The following is a 20,811-nucleotide window of genomic DNA, read 5'->3' on the forward strand; positions in this document are numbered from 1 at the left end:
CTGTCACATTGTGCGGAATCCGTTTAGTATATAAGAATTTATATTTTTATACCGTTCTATCTGTGAAGTAAAATATATACAACCACACACATTTGGAGGGAGGGGATTCCCTCAAGTTAATTCCCCAACATGAGTCAAGTTGAGGAAATTTTGACCCTTGATTTATAATCAAGAGTTAAGATTAAAAGTTTTAATCTTGATTATAAATCAAGGGTCAAGATTGTTTTAACTTGAACACTCAAGTTATTTCCAACTTGAGGGGATCACTCCCCACATTTAGAAATTAGAACACACTTGACTACCTGTGACTAAATATAACATCCATGAATAGACTAGATGACTGTCATTGCTGTCGCTATTGCCCACAACACTATTGACTATCCAACTGTCATACGCTCATACTCATGTATAGATTAGACGAGTGAAATACTCTTGCGACCATTTGCAATCACCGATTACACTCGTGAATATGTTAAATGACTAACAAATATCTTGATCCAGTTACTTTTAAGATCACATTGTGATACTCAATGATCACCTATCACTTTTGTGTTATGACTAGATAACTGACATCGTCTTGAACAAACTATTCGTAGAGCTAGTCTTCGATAATTGTCTAAATATCTCTTTTTTATTCTTTGTATTGTTAATATTAATATAAATTTTTTTGAACGTCAAATTTGGCTCAGTGACACGTCTCTTCATATATTAAACTTCAATGCCAGAAAAAGCCCATTATGTGAAAACCTCTCTCTATTACTGTAAGTATTTCGTTCAAATCAGAATTTGAACAAAAAAACTTACGTTCCACCATATACTTAAAAAAGAAAATCTAACTGAGCACCGTTTGTCTTGTCACTATATAAGTTATTTTTATCATTATCCAAAAATAACAAAAAGTAAAAAGATAAAAATTAACCAATTTTGACATCACATCTTCTGTCTGTTTCTCTCTCACACACAGACTATGTGTGTTACACTCTACTTTCCCTCCCTGACTCCCTCTTAAATCCAATCGGTGCCCTTTTTTTTTATTAAAATATCCTTTTCGAATTTAATTCCTTATTCCTAATTTTCATCCAGACTTAAAACAAAAATATAGTAATTCTTTTACTTCATTCTTGAAATCACTGTAAAAATGACTTTCAGAAATACAGGTTTTCGATGGTTAGTTTCATTTTTTACATTTCTTGTAAATTTTTATTAAATTTAGAATCTTGATTATAAAATCTTGTAAATTTTTATTAAAATTAGAATCTTGGTTGTAAAATCTTGAAAATTTTGCAGGTATGATGGATTCTTTCTAACAATGCTTGCCTTTAGTATGTATCCTTTTTTGCAATTTTAATCAATTTGTACACACCCACATGTAAGTTATACATTTTATATGTATATGTATATGTATGTATTTTGTTTGCTTGACCCAAATGGGATTTCATAGAATAATGGTTTTGCTTAGTTGGGAGCAATATCATAAATGTAGATTACCATTGCATTTGTGGATAGTGGTTAGTCATCTTTTTAAAATTTATGTTTTTCTTTTTTTTTTTTCATTGGGTTTATGATTGTAAATTTTTAAAGACTGATTTGTGGTTTTGATGACAGGTTGATTATGCCGTTGTGTTCGTTTTTCGACTCTTGATGCTTGTGGACAATGCTATTGCTGCTTCAGTTGGATTGTAAGTTCACTACACCCTTGATTATTTTAAATTATGCAATGTGTAACAATGGCAAAATGGGCAGGTGGGTCGGGTTGGGTAACAGGTCAAAACATGAAAAGATGGGTGGTTTTTTGTAAATTATACATTTTGTTAATGGTAGTTTTACTTTCCCTTCTTTGGATAACCAATACTTTTGAACTTTTGATGATCTATTTTGCGTTATTATTAATTGATTAATATAGATCAACAGAAGTTAGTGATTGCATAATTGATATGCCAATTGTGTGAAATGGTGCAGGGATGATGGTCGGCAGCTAAGAGGTTCTCGTTATTATGGGAGATTATTGGTTTTGTGTATTCTTTATGCAGTACTCTATCCGTTTCTTTGGATATGGAGTGTTGTTGGGGGTGTTTGGTTTGCTGGCGCTATGAAATGTGTATGTGCACCATTTTGGTTCTTTTTAGTTAGTTAGTTAGGGACACTGGTGACATATTAACGTGAATGATAATTGTGATTATTATATGTGATATTCTTGCAGTTGCCTGAACGACACCAGAAATGGGGTTATACCGTATGGTTACTTTTTAGCTTTTGTGGACTCATCTGCCTAGCTGGTATTTTTTGGAAACGGGTATGACATAATCTTGCTTGTTGCTTCTTATGATATAATCTTTACCATGGTGTTTGTTAATTTAAGTCTGTTTCTGGCAGTGGTTAATAAGAAGGAAGGCGCATTTAAGACTTGTTCGACAAGGGACTCGAGTTTCAGGATACAGGGTAATCTCTTGAAATTCCTATCAGAGTTTCTGTAAGCAATTTTCTTGAAATACAAAGATATGAATAGATGATGGGTAAAAACTTAAGCCTTTGTTGCATGAAAACTAGTTGTACACTTGTCGTATTGAGTATGTATATTCTTCTCATAAGTGAGGTACAAGTTTTATCAAGTTAACATCAGACATGGTTTAAAATATCATGATCCTTATGCTATTTGGGAGTCGTAAAATGCACTTTTTGTGTGTTTAGCTTTTTTTATAGAATATATCAAGAGTTATTTTGTCGTTCTTTTGTTGATAGTTTTCTTTATACTTAATTGTTTTTCCATAATCTTTTAATCTTTATGTTTTTTTTGGGTATCTTCTGGTTTAACCTATTGATGTTTTTAGATTAGACTATGGGTAATGCCGAGTACTCCTACAATTTTATGCCTAATCTTTTAATAAATAGAATTATTATATTTGTCAATATTACATATACCAATTATTAGGCCCAAGTATATATGCAAGCTTCTAATTGAGTAGCAAAAATTGTAGATTTCATTTGTAGGACTAAATAGCATTAAATTACTAAATAACTCTCTGGAAGTTCTTACAACAGATAATTGTATTCTTTCTAGGTGTTGATTAACATGATTCGTCAACCAGATTGGGTATACGAAACCCCTGTTCATGATATGAGTGTTTCGGACCAAGACACCAACCCGCATAATTCACGAATGGATACGTGTGAATCCATGGTAACAACTTTTAACCGAGAGTTATCTAGATTAATCTAGCAAGTTTGGAAGTATAGTATTTTATATATATATAATAATATTAATTTTTGCTTCCAATTGTTTTTAATTATTTGTTTCTCATTTTGGTATATAGAGGGCAGAAGCCGAGACTATGATTCAAGGACTTCCAATTTATGTATTAAGAGCTGTCCCTGCTGAATGCAGTGACTGTCCAATTTGTTTAGAAGAGTTCTGTGTTGGGCAAGCGGTAATATTCTTTCTGTTTATAGACATAGTAATATTTTTCTGTTTATAGACCTTACTAGTATTTGGTTTGCCACGCACAACATGAAAACTAATGAACAGAGTTAAATTCCAGGTTCGTGGCCTTCCTTGTGCTCATAACTTTCATGTGGCATGCATCGATAAATGGCTTAGACTAAATATGAAATGCCCTCGGTGCCGTTGTATGGTCTTTCCCATTTGCAACCAAAATGAAACTCAAGTGGATCCTGACCGTGCAGCCATCTCAACAACTCACGACTTGATAACGCAACCTTCTAGCTCAAGTTACCTTGTGAGAATGCAAAGTTTTCTCATACCAGCTAATGGAGAAAGTACAGTGCCGTTCAACTTCAGCCTGAGTCCGAGCCTGAACCCCACCTCCATGTCCACTGATGGAATTTTGCCGCCAGTTGACTATAGCTCTAGTCCGAGCCCCACAGCTACCTCTAACTTGAGCAACAAAAATGCACCGGTATTAGAATCCTGCCCAAGCCCGAGTTACATCCCCACCTCTGCCTTCACCACAAGCAACAAAAATGCTCGGCTATCTGAATCCTGCCCAATCCCGAGCCCCATCCCTACCTCTACCTGCAAGACAAGTACACCACTATATGAACCCTGCCCAAGTCTGTGCCCCACCCCCACCTCTACCTCCACTCCTAGCAAAAAATAATTCAGCCGCATTTGTCCCCAGCCCCCGGCCCAAACCCAAGCCCAAGCCCAACCCCCACCCCCACCTCCACCTCTAGCAACAGTCCTGTTACTGCTTTAAAATATGTTGAAAATGGAGGTCAACCATGTACAGTGGCTATATCTGGCAACGAACTGTAATACATACTTTTTAGTGCAGTTGTACAGTTCATATGAGATTTAGGATTCAGAAAGTTTACTTTTTCATCTTGATTGCTTGGGTACCTTAATGTAATGGTTCCGAAAAAATGTTCATGCTTACATTAGTGATGCACTGATGCCATATGACTATTGTGATGCAGTTTTGTAGATTTCTGTGTAAAGATGGTTATTTTGACCCGTATAAAGTTTGGTTCATAGTTATGTAGATTTTTGTGCAAAGAAGGTAATTTCGACCGTAACAGGTCTGTATGAAAAGTTCTGCTAAAAGGACATGTCAAACGAGTTGAAAGTTGCACATATTGACATTGTATCAGTAATGCTTCAGCCTCTCAACTCTTTCATTCGTAAAAAAGAAAAGTAGATTTCTTTAGTTTTCTTAAGCATAACTACTATATTGACTATTAATATCTTCATTTTTATTTATAACAGATTATGTTTACAGGTCAACCTATGTGTCTCATTTCGGGGTGTAATAAAAACAAACATATTTTGACATGCCCAACCCACCCAGTTTGTAACCTCATTTTTTAAGCTTACATGCATTTTGGAAATCTGTATGGAGCCACAGGATGAGATATAAGTGAAGCTTTTATTCATTCATCTTGTTTTTTAAAGAAAAACATAAGCTAAAAACATATGAGGTTCAACTTAGATTGGATCGGATCACATAACATTGAAGTTATTTATAGGTTTCTTCATCTGTACTGGTTGTATCAGCTACCCATCCAAGATCAAAAGCGACATCAAGAAAGTACAACATAAACACCAAGAAAACGGAAGAAATGAACATGGGTATAGCACCAAATAGCCATAGGAACAATGGGAAGGAGAAGTAGAAGGCACGAAGGCCTAGAGACCAAAAGTAACTACCTAGATTCACCGTGGAGGCTACATACTCTATGGTGAGGGGCAGGCTGGTGAAATTGGTTATCATTTTGTAAGGAACATTGATGAGCATGCTTGCATGGCTGAGGTACCTAATCGACTGAACATTCATCAAGAAAGATACCAAGAAGCACACGAATATGCTAAAGAACTTGCTTGTCAACCTCAGCCTAGTTCCTTCACCAAACGTTAGACTGACCCAGTGGTGGTCAGTCCTGATGCTGTTGGTGGTACTGCTGTTATGTCCAACGGCTCCCCCGGTCATTAAAATAGCAATTAGGGAGCTTAGCATGATGGCTGTAGAGGCCAGTAGTGTGGATGCCAAAATGTTGTTTCTCAATGTTTGTACTGCCAGAACTCCAGTTTTCTGTGTGTCCTGTCACCCAAAATTTATTCCTTAGGTCAAATATAACTGAGATATAACATTTATCAATGAATACAACCAGTAAGAAGGTATGTTTATGTGTGGTAATAACAGATCCAGAACCACAAGAAGGTATGTCAAGTTGCTATGTTAGAATATGAAGTAAGAAGTTCTAGTGATCGATAAAGCTAGTGATAATGCAGATACTGCTAATAAACTTAAGTCAAACAATGGGAAACAGATGTGGGGGATCAGATCCTATCCTTATGATTCTTGTATGTAGTTAGTACATTTTACCTTCTACATGATGGTCAGTGCGATTTGCCTTCTGTGTGCAACTGTAGTAGGCCTAGTAATGTGCTAGGACTAGTGATTTGCGATGTAGGCCCAAGTGTAGATGAACAAGCTTTATTGTATTTTGAGAGCCTAGATTGGGAAATAAAGAGGCCTTCACTTAAATGGTCATAACTTGAGCTACAAGGCTCCATTTTCGACGTACGACAAGTCAAAACGATTGTTGAAACGAGAAGCATCAAGCTGCAAACGGCCGAAGGCGATTTGGGTCAGACTTTGGGCCCAAAAACATCATTTTCTATGAGTTATGGGCCTTTTTTAGATAAGATTTTCGGGTTTTTTTGGATTTTGTTTTTGTAATAACTTTCGGCCCACTTACATTATAGGGCCTTTTTGAATTTTTCTTGTCTATTAATATGAATGTAAGCATGGAGAAAGATCAGACTTCAATGTATCAAAAATTCATTTTTCCACAATACACATGAGTATGTGTTTTAGTGTGAAAATTCATAAATTCCGGTGTTCTCTTATAATCAACGAATTTTAAAAGAATCGTTCATGGTATTCTTAGAAATCAACAGGTTCGATTATCTATCCCTTTACCTCTTGTTTCCATTTGCGTCAATTGCCTTCTGTGTATAACCTTTTAGCAGATTTAAGTAGTATACAACTTTTGGTAGACCACCAAGGACTTGAGTTGATTTATCCCTTTCTTAAATATATATATATACGAGCATGGTACCCGCGCAATACGGCGGTAGTAGTGGGGAAGACGGTATGTTTTATTAAGGATTTTGGGTAGTTACGTAAAGGGAAAAAAACAAAAAAGTCCAAAGGCAAATAAGGTATTTTAAAGACAGAAATATTTAATAGGGGGGGGGATTTGCTTTATTAAGGAGTAGAGATAAAGTATAACGAGAGAGTATCCACGCGTTGTGGCGGTGAGAGGTGGGGCTGATAGGTCATACAGTGTGATAGCTCATAAAAGGTGATAGGTCATACACAGTGATAGCCAAATGCCTTAGCCGTATGGGCTCCGCCCTCGGATTTAAAAATTCGTCGAAAGTATATCGAATGACATCTGTAATGAAAGAACATGAAATTTTAAAAACACCCATATAATTTTTATAATTTATCGTTGTATGATTTTGAGGTAAAAGATTTTGAATGAATTAGATGAATAAAATGATTTATGAATGAGAGAAAAAAATGAGTGGTTAATTTAAGGAGAGAGATGAAAATGAGTGGTTGAAAAGTTGAAAGTTGAAAAAATTTAAAAGAAACAAATATTTTATAATGTAATAGAGATAGAGATATAGATAATAATAATAATAATACGGATATTGGTTATGGATTTCTTCCGTTCTCATTATCCTCTTTAGGGGAACTTGAAAAGGATGCTGTTACTATCTTGAAACGGATCCGAAAGTTCTCCGTGACTCAAGATGTTGGAGCACGTTCGGCTGCTCATATATTTAGTAGGATTGGTTTTGCTATAGCTAGAGGAGTGGGGGCCCAGATAGTATCGCTGCTCCCCACTAATTTCTTGTAAATTTTTTTTTAAAGTTTCAATAATAATAATAATAATAATAATAATAATAATAATAATAATAATAATAATAATAATATTGTTTGGTTGGTTGGAATAACCTATAGCCAAATAGGCTCATGCTAGGTTTTTCAACTACATATATTATTTGTTTCGTTTCGTTTGAATAAACTACAGCCAAATAGCCTCAGGTTCGAGAAATTAAATACTCGATCGATCCGATATACACGCATACATGTACCTATCACTACGATGTTTGTTGCAAAACTCATATAAATATTATCAACATGCCTTGTGTCCACCACTCTATAGTAGTTTATTCGACTAATTACAAGACATTGAGGCCAACTTAATATATAGATCGACATAATTAAAGATCGGTTTGTTATTAATTAAACAAATTGGTGACAAATCTAAGATTAATTTGATATTAAGGGGGTTGGATGTTTGATTGGAATAAACCGATTAGAGAAAATGATGTTGATTTTACCTAACTTTGAATGAAAATTTAATAAATAAGTTATGTTAGTTGGAGGGAGGGAGGGAGGCGAACATCCTCTGCGCCCCTGTTACTAGCTCTGTCGTCATTGCTTAATTATAACTTGTCACGCAAATCCGATCCTTTCTTTTAGTGGTCTAAATTTGTGCAATCATCTAACTATATTCAGTTTGCTAGATCGAGACATAAAATTTGATTTTTAAATCGATCGTAATAAGTCGTCTCTTACTATATCATCAGCCAAATTATCAGTCAGTTCAAATTATGATATCTGGAGTGGATTGTGAATAATATATAAAAAAAAATGTAAACTAAGCACTCTTATATTTTCTAACAAAAATACAAACACATTATTATACATGTAATTAATTACATATATATTACTGAAAACTGGCCGGTGTCATTAACAAATTACTAAAAGTATATATGAATGCAGATTTTGACACGAAAAGCACGTACATACTGTATATAGCTAGCTAGCTGCATGCACTATTAATTATATGCAAGATGTATGTCGTATGGATATATATATATATATATGTATGCATGTACCTCCATCATTGAGCTAACCCAAAATTTGCGAGTAATAGCATTCATACCGATGACTGTCCGAGTTGGGTTGTGACGTATCTGATAAAGGAGCCAGACGTGATAAGCCGCCATTACAAGTAATCCTGCTGGTACTAAAACCAAATCTATGTCATCTTTCTCCATTTCTGAATACTTTCAGGTTGATGATCAAATATAATTGGGTCCGAACTTACTAAAAGTATTGGAGCATGCAATAGGCTGCAGCAAAAGATGAAAGAGGAGCTTGCTAGCTAGGGTGTGTGATTGATGATAGTGTTATATATATAAGCCTGGTCATGCCAGTCACACGCTATAAGTTAAAACTTTTATTGCATATGTATATGCAATCTTTTCGAATCTCAGTTAAGTAATTGAACTACATAAATTACCCTTTCTCTTTATTTATTAATTTAAACATTTCTACCTAATATTCCTATAATACCCTTAAATCTTAACAATTCATTTTTCTCTCTCTTCAATTCTCAACCACTCATTTTTTCTCTCTCTTCTATAAATCATTTTATTCTTCTAATTCATTCAAAATCTTCTATCTCAAAAACCGTAAATCGATAAATTATAAAAATTGTATGGTTGTTCTTAAAATTTCATACTCTTTCAATATAAACGTCATTCGATATACTTTCAGCGAATTTTTAAATCCGATGGCAGAGCCCATACGGTTAAAGCAGTTGGATATCATACTCTATGACTTGACTTATCACCTCATCATCTCACCGCCGCAATGCACATGCACTATCTCTGGTTGACTATAATAAATTAGGGGGCGGTTTAACTTTTTTTTTTTTTATTAAAGCTAATTTGGAATGGAGTACTATAGGCGTATCATCGTGTTACGAGTGGTAGCACCAGATCATGTTCAAAATTATGTCACCAAGAAAAACCCCTTTGTAAGATTCATATCCAAGACTTTATGATATATATATATATCTATATATATCATTAGGCCTAATCGAAAAAAAATAAATGCATTTGTTCACACTTGATTATAAAAAATATGAAAAATTTTATGAATTTAATCAAATATAAAAGTGTATAAAAAAAAAGTTACATATAAAAGTGTGAATAAATTTTAAAAGTTATAATTTTTTCACACTTATAAATGTGTAAACAAAATGTTAACACTTAAAAGTGTGAACAATTGTCATTTTCACATTAAAAGTGTGAAAGTCAATTTGTAATACATGATTTCTTCACACTCCCCATGTGCGAAAAACATATGTGTTACAAATTAACTTGAACACTCTTAAGTGTGAACACAATTGATATATTTTTACACACTTGAAATTGTGAACTTTTCTTTTCCACATGTATAAATGTGTAAATATTGTGATTTCTTAAATTTTTTCATACTTTTAAAAGTAAATCATTTCTACACATTTTTAAATTTGATTAAATTAACAAAATTTTTCATACTTTTTAAAAGTATAAAAAAAACAAATGTAAAAAAATGACATACTTATTGTAGTACTCTTTCTACCATTATAAATTATAAATATTAAAAACGAATGCAACATATCAGTCACTGCACCGGCCCTCCAACATATCATGCCAGAGAGCCGGCGTAATAGCTAGCTTCAACCGGTGACCATGATCTCGATGGTCTTATTCATATTTTTTTATATAACATATTCAAACTTACTTGAAATTAGCATTACAAATTTTATATTGAATGCAATGTATCTATGCAGACTCTTCTTAAATGACGTGTTATTTGTGCACATTACGGTGGGTAATTAGGGGTAAAATCAAGACTAAAATTAAAGCAATGAAAGTCGTGTCAGTAAGACAAATGTTTGCTCTTCGAAAACCAAATCAAAGCCATAAAAGCAAATGAAGAGAAGGAAACATAAGTTAATACGGAGTCTTAGCTTAATAAATTTGGTAAAAGTTTTTGCTTTACATGGTGTAAGTATAAGGATCAATCTTTAACACAAACGTATTTAAGATTATTTCAAAGTAATTAATATGGGTTTGCTTTGATCATACTTATCGAAAATGACCACTTTAAATAGTGTTTTAGTTTTATACTGGTTAATCACCCGGGTTCAACCCGGGCATGTTAATTAAAATTTTAAAATTATAAAATATATTAAAAATTTATGTAATATTTGTTTCTTAAAACATTATAACTTGATATAAATCTAATAATTCAATTAATACAATAATTATATAGTTAATAAATCAACTAAATAAAAAAAATATTTTATTTGTAATATTATATAAGAGAGAACTTTTATTTTTTAAATAAATGATTAATATTTTATTAAACATGTAAAGGGTTATTTCTTTTTTATCTATATATGACATCATAATTAAATAAAAAGTTTTTTAAGGTGAAATATAGATTTGTCACATCAAAAACTTTCTAAAAATACTTATAAGAAACAATCTTCTTTTATAGAGATTATTATTTACTATTATAGATTTTACTTTGTCAGATAACATTTTTACTACAAATAAAACATTTTACTGTACACTAGTAGTCTGTTTCAATATCGGCCTACATCTCTTGGATAGATAATCAAAGTATAATATTATACTATTTCATTTTTTATAAAAAAGGTTAAGTGGTTAAAACGTTTATTGTATCAAAATTAAGTGATAAGTAAAAAGTTATTATTCCAAAGAAAAATGTATTTCGACATATTGTTAAATATGAGCCCATTTTAAGGACAACCCATTGTAATGTGAGCCCAATTTGACATGTCGCTCCAAAATGACCTGCAAAATTTGCCACCTCTACTTTTTAACATACATGTATGTACACACTATGTGGAAAATGGAAAGATAGCAACAACGTACGTACATGAGATAAAAGTGAAGTGTTATTCATTCATCGGTTTTAAAAACGAAATTACATAAGCTACATATATAATGTGAGATTCAACTTGGATTGAATCCTCTAGCTAGCATTTGAAGTTTTCTTAACCAGTTTCTTCATCTGTACTAACCGAATCATCAACTACCCAGCCAAGATCGAACGTAAAATCAAGAAAGTACAACATGAAAACCAACAAAATGGTGCAAACAAACATGGGTATAGCACCAAATAGCCACAAGAACAATGGAAATGAGAAATAGAAAGCGCGAAGGCCAAGAGACCAAAAGTAACTACCTAAGTTCACTGTGGAGGCAACATACTCAGCGGACAGACGATGGCTGGTGAAATTGGTGATCTTTTTGTAAGGAACATTGATGAGCATACTGGCATGACTGTAGTACCTAATTGACTGGACATTCATCAAGAAAGAGACCAAGAAACAGACCAAAATGCTAAAGAACTTGATTGTTAACCGGAGCTTTGTTCCCTCACCAAATGTTAGACCGATCCAGTGGTGGTCCGTGCTAGTTGTATTGGTGTTGTGCCCGGTAGCTCCTCCGGTCATGAGAACGGCAATTAGGGAGCTGAGCATGATGGCTGTAGAGGCCAGCAACGTGGATGCCATTATGTTGTTTCGTAACGTTTGTACTGCTAGAACTCCAGTCTTCTGAGTGTCCTGTAATTAACCCAAAATGGCATAATCATATCCATTCCTTAATTATGTACAAAATAATCCTTAAAAACATGCATGTATTTAATATACACATATACATATAGTTCTCTCCAGAATAATAGCCTCGTACATACAAATATGTATGTTTGATACTTATTGTTATCATATATATGTTATAAAATCTATACTATTACTTACTAGGCCCGGCCATAATTTATTTAAATGCTAGTTTTTTCCTATTCTATTCTATATAGTCAGATTTTAGTATTTTACACCCACCCGACATCGATCACCAATTTTCATGTTCAAATTTACCCCCAACTTTCCATTCCTTTCAATTTAAGTCCAAAGATTTTCTTGAGCCCACACTCAATTTTTGTTCCATATTAATCCCATAGATCGATTTTCTTACCCCCGATTTATGTACCTCTATAACTTTCCATTCCTTTCATTTTAACTTTCCATTTCTTTCATTCTATATTTGGTTTGCTAATTTTTATTGTAACACACGTATCTTCTTTTCATATAAAGTAAAAATGCAACTGGCTCCAGTATGTACACAGCATGTCTTTAGACTATATATGGACCATGGATGGTTGACTGGTTGTTACAAATGGAGTCATATGTTATCACACGCGTCCTGTCATACACACGACTCATCAAATTTAAGATTGCTCATTTAATCTTTACCCCAAAAAAAGATGGCTCATTTACTTTGGTTTTTTTAAAAAAATGTCTTTTAGAGTGAAGTCCAGAATTCGATTAATTCTTAGCATAGATGATTTTAATTTTTAAGATTAATTATATTATCTAGGTACTTTAGGATTACAGTAGAATTGTTGTTAAAAAAATAATCATAATAATTAGTGCATTGAAAGAATGAAATAAACAAAAATAGAACCTAGCTACAACTTTCATATAGGAAATTAGTAATCAAACACTATAGAATGAAATTGTTAACTGTATGCGGTATCAGGACTAGTGTATACGAGGATATACATTCTAACTAATTCCCAAATTAATTAATTTGTTATCTATTAATTAATGGAACCAAATTGATGAAGAAACGAGAAACCAAAGATATATGATCGCATATGTATACAGATATCATTGCATGCAAATGAATTAATGATGAAAGTTGAAGATCTTTATGAGAATTCGATCAAGGCTTGAATTATTTTAGCAATGGGCCAAAATATTTATGTTAACCTAGCTACAAATTTACAAAAAAATTATATGCCCTTTTTGCAAATTCCATTATCATATAATAAAAAAAAAAAAAATATACATACCTCCATCATAGAGGTAACCCAGAATCGACGATTAATAGCATTCATACCGACGACGGTGCGAGTAGGATTGTGACGTATCTGGTAAAGGAGCCAAAAATGATACGCAACCATCACAAGTAAGCCTGCTGGAACCAACACAAAATCCAAATCGTTGTTCTCCATTTTTAATTAGATCAATATATTTATTATTAGATCAATGACTCACTGTACATATATGTATGTAGCAGTGCATTTAATTAGTGAAAATACGTAACGGAGGTTGAGACAAAATTAGATGGAAAAGGAGAGGTATATATATATATGCGGTGGTGATTGTTATATATATAGTGCCCTGCAGGTCACGCACCTCAAAACCTTTTGTGTCTTTTTAGGATGCATGCGTTGGTGAACATTCATATTCACATCTTCTTAATCCGTTATAAAGTAGAAGGTTCAACCCACGTGTTGCCGCGGGTATCTGTTTTACACTTATGTTTACTATTGATACGGTTTCGTAATACTAGTTTACACGGGTCGAATCCATAGCCGTAATTGAAAACAACTCAATATTAATATTTTGTATGAAATATACGTTATTAAAGTAACGGGAAAATAACTACAAATAAACTAGATAGGTAAAACTATCACTAAATACACAAACCAATTATAATAATTATCTACAATTAAACTGGTGTGATAAATTAACTAGACCAATCAAATGCAAAATGATTTATTTTTTACTAGCATGGTACCCGCGCATTGACGGATACCAAGATAAGGAGGTAAGTAAACCCAGAAACATATAATTGGATTGACATACGTCTACCAACACATTATACATAGGGGGAATGGAGTATAAGGTTGTCCCATACCTAAGTTTAGGTATGGAACCCCTCACATCACAACGTTTTAAATCATAAAAATTATGGGGCCATGTGTTTTATTAATTATTCAACAAATATTAAAATATTGTGATGTGAAGGTTTCCATACCTAAGCTTGGGTATGAAACAACCTTATATTCACATTTTCCTTGTAAATATTATGAGATTGATATAAATGACAAAATATCATCTATCGCGGTGACAAATTTGATTATTATCGGATGGACATACGTATACCACCGCGCATTACATACTATGAAATTGATATAAATGACAAAACATCATCTATCATGGTGACAAATTTGATGTTAAAGATTAAAATATGCTAAAAATATGAAAGTAAGATGGTGATCGTTATGGCAAAAATTGTAGAATGTGGATTGGTGGTAAAGAGGGCAATTTGTTGATAAAAACTACTCGAATTCACTACAGCTCGTAATAGTGACATTCAACCACTTCTTTGTTTTGAAATTGGTTAATGTTTTCTAGTGTTCTCTGTTAAACCTAGAAACATTATCTAGCAAGAAAATCAAATTTGAGACAAAATAAGAGTTGAGAAACATTGAAAAAACAAATACCTCCATGCAGTTGTCATTCTTATTCTGGATCAAGTGATTCAAGATTTCCGATATGTAGAATTAAGTGATACTGAAATAATATTCCGCCTTTTTATAAATTACCAAAATAATGTAGATATGAATACCAAATACAAAGAAGGTTGATAAGGATACTCGAACAAATCCACTGCAACTCGTAAGTCATGAGAATTGGATTGAAAAGATATGCCTTGTAAAAATAGACAATTTATTGTACCAATAAGCAAACACAAAGGAATATACTCAATAGTGCCTAAAATATAGTGCAAACCAACACCTATGACAACACCATCTTCTGTTCCCACTCTTCATCAAAGATAGAAAAAAATCACCAAGCCCCGGGCTACCTTCGAATGAAAGAGATTTATGAGCCATGAACAGACTTAATAAAAGAGTTTTTATCCAAAATGCATAAAACAGATAAGTAATTGAAATTTTAGATCAAAAGGTTAGTTTTTGAATTACCATCCCTCGTTTCCTTTTCCCTTTCAATGGCAGTAGCAGAAGATCATCAACAACCAGATGAGGATACTTTGAGAAAACAAAAAATGAAACGCGTAAGAGTAATGCCAAAATACACGAAATATTTTACAACGCTTGCAAAAGAAGAGCGTGAGCAAGGTGAAACTAAGTATAGTTGTATTGCTAAAAAAAATTATTCGCAGAGAAAAGATTTACCTAAATATGTAGCGAATAAAATTTCAAGTTAGCAAACATGATTGACAGTGTGAATCTCGATCTTTGAAAATTACCTCACAGAACTATCTATTTGAGAAATTAAAAAGAACACTTGGAAAGCAGCACCCATCCTCCATATAAAAAAAAATATAAAAATATGGGTATGCATTACTTATTAGAGGTTTGAGCCTTGTAAACCAACTCATATAGAAATATGGGAAACCGTGAACTTGAGTATAATCTGTAACACCTAGTCAGCTACTCTGCATTATTATAACTATATTCTTTATTAGATGATATAATACATGTAAAATAACACAATCGCCATGGAACATATTTGTAAATCTTACAAACAAAACAAAGCAAACACGAAAATTTTTGACTCATTCAACATAATCTTAAAAAACTTTAGAGACTGGAATTTTACCAAATAGAAACAATCACTAACTGAATGCAAATACAAATAGGGTCAGAGGTACATATAAAAAGAGGGAGTGTCACTTACCTCTTGCCACGTTGATCCGAAGCATCCTATTAAGACTTCCCGTAGCTGGAAAGGGAAAAGGAAACCAGACCCGTCACATTTGGAGATTAAAAACTTATAAGTAGGCTAAGTTAGCATATTGGGCATACAGATATCAACACGAAAAGAAAAATGAATAATATTGTATTACCGTTATTTATTAGTACCTATGCTGGTTACATAAAACAAAGTAATGATGATGTTATTCCTAGAAACTGACCAATATACATTACTTAAACCAGATTGATATCCTTTACAACTACATAGTTCAACTATCCGGGAGCGGTAAAACAATAATATGACCAATAAAAGTATATACAAATTTTTTGTTTCAGATGCATCATATTAGCTCGAAAGAAAGGTGGTTCTAAAAGATTAAGGTTTTCTATCCTTACGATGGTAGCCTAGTTGGGGAAGACCAGTGTGTGTAATCGAAGTATTATACATGATATGAAAAATCCATTTATATAAAAAACCCTAGTTCCTATAAATTGGGGATATGATAATCGTTAGCCAATTTCACGATGATATATATAAGACTTGATGAAACCCTCTAACCAAAAAAAAAGAGAGAGAATTATACCTATCACCGATTGATGGCGGTTGTGGTAATTGATGTCGGCGATCCCAAATCTGGAAAAAGGAAGAAAAAAAAACATTAGAAACAGATAACATATCAAGAAAAATTAAAAGATCATGAATAAAGAAAACTCTGATGTATCAAATCTGTGTAGGGCATTCAAAGATGGAGACGAACTGAAGGATTTGCGGTTGGTGGTCGTCATGGAATGAAGGATGGAGGTGGTTGTGATAGTGGTGGTGTTAGTATGTGTGTATGGTGGTGTTGATCTGCTGGTGTGGTATACCTGATAGTGATGTCCTAGCTTGATTGTGAAACTGCCTAAAGAACTACCGTGACATGATTCTTTTAACTTTATTAACAATATAAAAAGATATTTTTCATGTAATGTCACATTCCAAAGATGAAGCCTTCATAACAGAATGAGAAACTTACTGCCGCTAGCTTATGTGACAGAACAATGCTCACTTTGTCTTCTTTCTTAAAATTCTCCTGCCAAATGAAATAACTACAAACTATAAATATGAAACCTGGATGGTTAAACTTGTTATGTATGGAACCAATGCAATTTTTGTTGCATAAAACCTCCTTACATAAATATACACCCAAAACTTTAGGCATAAACATTTTTCCAATAATTTCTCTATAGAACTCAAATCCTAAACTTGCCTAATAAATTCATAATTGAATCCTGAAAACAACCATCATTAGCTGATGCTTGATACACATGTGTTAGCATATCAATCTTTTATAATCAATCAAACAGCTTGATATTTTCATTAACTCACATTGACTATGGAATACTCAGCTTGGACATTCAAAAAAATAAGTCAACTGCCTGTTCAACCTTCCTAACCCGACACTAATATCACTCAAGAAATTATAAGCAATGGTGGCATCCAAATCATAACTCTTAAGACCTGTATAAAAAGCATCAAAATAATCAACCCCCCCCCCCCACCCCCAACTCTTTTGGTCATTTTATCAAACACATTGTGTGCATGACCAAACATTCTTTCTCTAAGCAGTAAAAGGAGAAAACAAATAAGATTCAATCTTTTGAACTCAACACTAATTGCAAGCAAATCATGAATTTATGATTAAAATTTAAACTTTACAAAAAAAAAAGTTAATATTAATCATCCTATATACAGAAATAGATATATACCAGAAATGAAGTTACACCTACATAACAACAACAAAAGTGGTATTAGTTTGATAGTGATTTGTGGTAGCCGTGCTATGGATCTGTAAATAATAATACATATTAGTAAGTGAAATATAAAGATGTATAGTTTGGGAATAATAATAAGATACAATAATAATACATCGATGGGTGAAATAATACCAGATTGGACCGGGGTGAATGACCCCAAATATTTGAAATTCAAATCACACAACATCGATGGACGATGGCGCCGTTTATTTAGTCAACTCCGACTGCAACAACAATCATGGATGCAACTTAAGATACAACCAGAAATAAGTCTTTTTCATCATTTGTGCTTTTAAATTCCCAATCACATAACATATTAGCGAGCATATATAATTTATAGTTCATTATAGCAGTTCCACAAAAAATGTGTGGATACACTATATTATAACATAAATTATTAGAAACCATGATTAATTGTTCAAAAGCTGTCAAAAAACTAATAAAAATAAGAAGATAGAGTTATATTAATCGGGGTAAAAATAAGAAGATATATACCAACTTAACAGCGGTGCCCAGATTTGAATAACGGCGCTGGTTATTGATTGCGGCGGCCGTAACGCAGTGATGGCGGCGGTGGTGATGGACACCGATGATGATGACGGGCGGCGGTGGTGATGGACATCGGTGATTATAAACGATGGTGGCAATTGACGCCGGTGATGATAAACGACGGTGGCGTTTGTCGCCGATGATGATGAACGATTGCGGGATAGCGGTGTTAATTGAAGCAACAGAAGGTGAGGTATTTTGTATGTGTAATCGATAGAGAAGGAGGGAGGGAAAAGGTTTGTGTGTGTATTTTGTGTAATTGAGCGTATAAGAGAGGGGAGCGTCCAGGAGAAAGAGTTGTTTACAATGACGTTAAGTTTGGCCATATCAAACATAGGCCCAATTAAAGGCCCAAATTTTACAAAGAATTCAGATGCTAAATTTAAATCACAAGCCCAAAAAATCAAAAGCCCAATAGATAAGAAAAGCCCAATAAAATACCCCCAAACTAAATTTTCCTAGTTAGAAAGCACCGACCATGCATAGTGTATCTCATTTAATTAGAACGATAATTTTTAGAATCAAGTATATATATATTAAGTACCATATATAAGGATAGTTTCTATATGTCAAAAATCCCCCAAAAAATTTACTCATACCTTCGAAATTAAACCCTAATTTCCTTCAATCACAAGAAAGTTTTCGATTAAACGATCTAATACACCTAGCTTAATTAATTTGGATTTCGGTAAGAAGAAGAAGAAGATGGTTTCGGTTGCAGCAGTAACAGAGGCGATGTTTTACACACACGTTGATCATCATATGCATGTCCCAAAAGTCGACAATATCGAATTTGTAAGTTTCTTACTTTCTTAGTTTAATTCTTTACGTATTCTCCTCTATATATCTTTACTCATAAATTCATAAGTACTTTATGTTGTTTTAATTAACAAAGATCGATATATAATTAAATCGTCAATCAATCATGATCTTGTATTTTTATCGACTAATATACTATTGTGATTAGATTCGACCATTCTTCGACTACTTTGAATTATACGTTGATTAATTATGCTTCCTACGAATAAGGAACTGAACGAATTGATTACACGTAGTAATTAAATCATTGTATTATATGTGGGAATGATATGATTCCATTGTTAGATGATCCAATAGTTAGTTTATTTAATGTTTTCGATTGATTGATTGTACGTACGAGCCTACATATATGGAGTATGTACTCACGTTGATTTATGTGTCATGTTATATATAGGTTATCGAGAGCATGCCATCACCAAGAACAACCTCAACGACGACGTTCTATCCAAGCATTCGGTCTGGAAGCCACACAGACATCGGACCACGAAGATGCAACGAGGATGCACACATCCACATCGACGATCTATCTAAGCTTTTTGGAGAAGTTTACAAGTGGGCTCTCCCAAGCTCCTTTTATGCTATTTTTGATGGTCACGGAGGGTCCGAGGCATCATCTTATGTTAAACAACATGCCATGAGTTTATTCTTTCAAGACGCGGATCTACAACACATAACAAGAATGACAGAAGCCGATTTTCAAGATGAGATGTTTGTAAAACGAGTGGAGCGTTCACACTGCAAAGCGTTTTTAAGGGCTGACCAAGCATTGGCTGATAATGAATGTATTGACGAGTATTGTGGAACCACGGCTTTAACTGTTTTAATTCTCGGGAGACGTTTGATATTAGCCAACGCTGGTGACTGTCGTGCGGTCTTATGTAAAAAAGGAGTCGCGGTTCAAATGTCTCAAGACCATAGGCCATCTTGTTTACAAGAAAAGAAAAGAGTGGAAGAACTAGGAGGTTTCTTTGAAGACGGGTACTTAAATGGCGAACTAGCCGTAACTCGTGCCCTTGGAGACTGGCACATGAAGAAATCGTCACCAAATTCATCTCCTCTCATTGCAGAACCGGAAGTGAAACAAATGATGTTGAGTGAAGATGATGAGTTTATGATCATTGGATGTGATGGTATTTGGGATGTAATGTCGAATCAAGAAGCTGTGGCCCTTGTTCAACGCCAACTAAGGCAGCATAACGACCCTCAACGCAGTGCTAAAGAGCTCATCGATCATGCCTTACGCCTTCATACAAGCGACAACCTCACTGCTATTGTCGTTTGTTTCTCTTCCTACAATATTGCTACTACTACTTCATCAGAACCTACGCCGCCTCAGCGTCAACCTTGGCGTCCAAAATTTAGATTCAATAATTAGTGTTATTCCTGAAGAAGCACGGAACAAAGCTACAATATAAAAGTGAAGTTATTATATGGTGGAGATTCTGGTTTAGTGAAGACAGGGGACTTGAACTTGCTTACTATTTGAGACCAAGTTGAGTGCTGCTTTGGTGTTTGTCTGCTGGGGACATTGACCAACTGAAGTTCGAATGGATCATGTGTCATCCTCTTGCTAAGGAGAATATATGTTTGTGAAGATTCTGCTTTGGTAAGACAGCTTATAACTATGTTGCTAAGGAGACCATGTTAAGAGTGCTAGCGCGCTGCTGTATGAATTGGTGTTTGTGGCTGCGGATATTGATCAAGCAACTCAAGTTCGAAAGGATCA

At 33.8% G+C, this 20,811-nt stretch overlaps 5 protein-coding genes across 11 annotated transcripts; 2 read left to right on the forward strand and 3 right to left on the reverse strand.

Moving 5' to 3' along the window:
• The first annotated feature begins 1,445 nt into the window (after positions 1-1,445).
• Positions 1,446-4,465, forward strand: LOC122610673 (E3 ubiquitin-protein ligase SIS3-like). Its single transcript, XM_043783642.1, has 8 exons — positions 1,446-1,508; positions 1,606-1,679; positions 1,960-2,098; positions 2,201-2,293; positions 2,374-2,439; positions 3,059-3,178; positions 3,312-3,425; positions 3,537-4,465. Exons 1-8 carry the CDS (start codon positions 1,446-1,448, stop codon positions 4,113-4,115), a joined length of 1,248 nt encoding a protein of 415 aa, XP_043639577.1. The 3' UTR covers positions 4,116-4,465.
• A 508-nt stretch (positions 4,466-4,973) lies between these two features.
• Positions 4,974-8,599, reverse strand: LOC122610674. The gene is made up of 2 exons (XM_043783644.1): positions 8,438-8,599; positions 4,974-5,555 (listed from the first exon to the last, which is right to left on the reverse strand). Exons 1-2 carry the CDS (start codon positions 8,597-8,599, stop codon positions 4,974-4,976), a joined length of 744 nt encoding a protein of 247 aa, XP_043639579.1.
• Positions 8,600-11,283: 2,684 nt separating this feature from the next.
• Positions 11,284-13,527, reverse strand: LOC122580474. Its single transcript, XM_043752745.1, has 2 exons — positions 13,263-13,527; positions 11,284-11,973 (listed from the first exon to the last, which is right to left on the reverse strand). Exons 1-2 carry the CDS (start codon positions 13,422-13,424, stop codon positions 11,401-11,403), a joined length of 735 nt encoding a protein of 244 aa, XP_043608680.1. The 5' UTR covers positions 13,425-13,527; the 3' UTR covers positions 11,284-11,400.
• Positions 13,528-14,891: 1,364 nt separating this feature from the next.
• LOC122579450 lies at positions 14,892-18,455 on the reverse strand. 7 transcript variants are annotated; one of them, XR_006320638.1, is made up of 8 exons: positions 18,213-18,455; positions 17,850-17,941; positions 17,691-17,749; positions 16,937-16,993; positions 16,505-16,554; positions 15,904-15,948; positions 15,186-15,251; positions 14,892-15,067 (listed from the first exon to the last, which is right to left on the reverse strand). XR_006320638.1 is itself a non-coding variant. In XM_043751634.1 (8 exons), exons 2-8 carry the CDS (start codon positions 17,902-17,904, stop codon positions 15,032-15,034), a joined length of 360 nt encoding a protein of 119 aa, XP_043607569.1. In that variant the 5' UTR covers positions 17,905-17,941; positions 18,213-18,455; the 3' UTR covers positions 14,892-15,031. The 7 variants fall into 7 exon arrangements, 3 of the variants coding, with proteins under 3 accessions (XP_043607569.1, XP_043607567.1, XP_043607566.1); XR_006320637.1 differs by having other exon boundaries at positions 17,670-17,749; XR_006320636.1 differs by having other exon boundaries at positions 16,937-17,009; positions 17,670-17,749.
• A 516-nt stretch (positions 18,456-18,971) lies between these two features.
• LOC122610675 (probable protein phosphatase 2C 2) lies at positions 18,972-20,460 on the forward strand. The gene is made up of 2 exons (XM_043783645.1): positions 18,972-19,061; positions 19,480-20,460. The coding sequence occupies exons 1-2, from the start codon at positions 18,972-18,974 to the stop codon at positions 20,458-20,460; spliced, it is 1,071 nt and encodes a 356-aa protein (XP_043639580.1).
• Positions 20,461-20,811: the final 351 nt, after the last annotated feature.

The sequence above is a fragment of the Erigeron canadensis genome, chromosome 8 (assembly GCF_010389155.1).
Source record: "Erigeron canadensis isolate Cc75 chromosome 8, C_canadensis_v1, whole genome shotgun sequence".
Taxonomy (NCBI): Eukaryota; Viridiplantae; Streptophyta; class Magnoliopsida; order Asterales; family Asteraceae; genus Erigeron; species Erigeron canadensis.

Excerpts from the sequence above, each read along its gene's own strand:
- LOC122610673 (XM_043783642.1), top strand. The coding sequence starts at position 1,446 with ATGGTTTTGCTTAGTTGGGAGCAATATCATAAATGTAGATTACCATTG. Across the intron at positions 1,680-1,959 it reads ATTGCTGCTTCAGTTGGATT|GGATGATGGTCGGCAGCTAA; the intron begins GTAAGTTCACTA and ends GAAATGGTGCAG. Across the intron at positions 3,426-3,536 it reads AGTTCTGTGTTGGGCAAGCG|GTTCGTGGCCTTCCTTGTGC; the intron begins GTAATATTCTTT and ends GTTAAATTCCAG.
- LOC122610674 (XM_043783644.1), bottom strand. The coding sequence starts at position 8,599 with ATGGAGAAAGATGACATAGATTTGGTTTTAGTACCAGCAGGATTACTT. Across the intron at positions 5,556-8,437 it reads GGGTTAGCTCAATGATGGAG|GACACACAGAAAACTGGAGT; the intron begins GTACATGCATAC and ends TTTGGGTGACAG.
- LOC122580474 (XM_043752745.1), bottom strand. The coding sequence starts at position 13,424 with ATGGAGAACAACGATTTGGATTTTGTGTTGGTTCCAGCAGGCTTACTT. Across the intron at positions 11,974-13,262 it reads GGGTTACCTCTATGATGGAG|GACACTCAGAAGACTGGAGT; the intron begins GTATGTATATTT and ends GGTTAATTACAG.
- LOC122579450 (XM_043751631.1), bottom strand. The coding sequence starts at position 17,128 with ATGTTTATGCCTAAAGTTTTGGGTGTATATTTATGTAAGGAGGTTTTA. Across the intron at positions 16,555-16,936 it reads TGTCACATAAGCTAGCGGCA|ATTTGGGATCGCCGACATCA; the intron begins GTAAGTTTCTCA and ends TCCTTTTTCCAG. Across the intron at positions 15,983-16,504 it reads CCGCCATCAATCGGTGATAG|ATGTGACGGGTCTGGTTTCC; the intron begins GTATAATTCTCT and ends TTTAATCTCCAA.
- LOC122610675 (XM_043783645.1), top strand. The coding sequence starts at position 18,972 with ATGGTTTCGGTTGCAGCAGTAACAGAGGCGATGTTTTACACACACGTT. Across the intron at positions 19,062-19,479 it reads AAGTCGACAATATCGAATTT|GTTATCGAGAGCATGCCATC; the intron begins GTAAGTTTCTTA and ends TGTTATATATAG.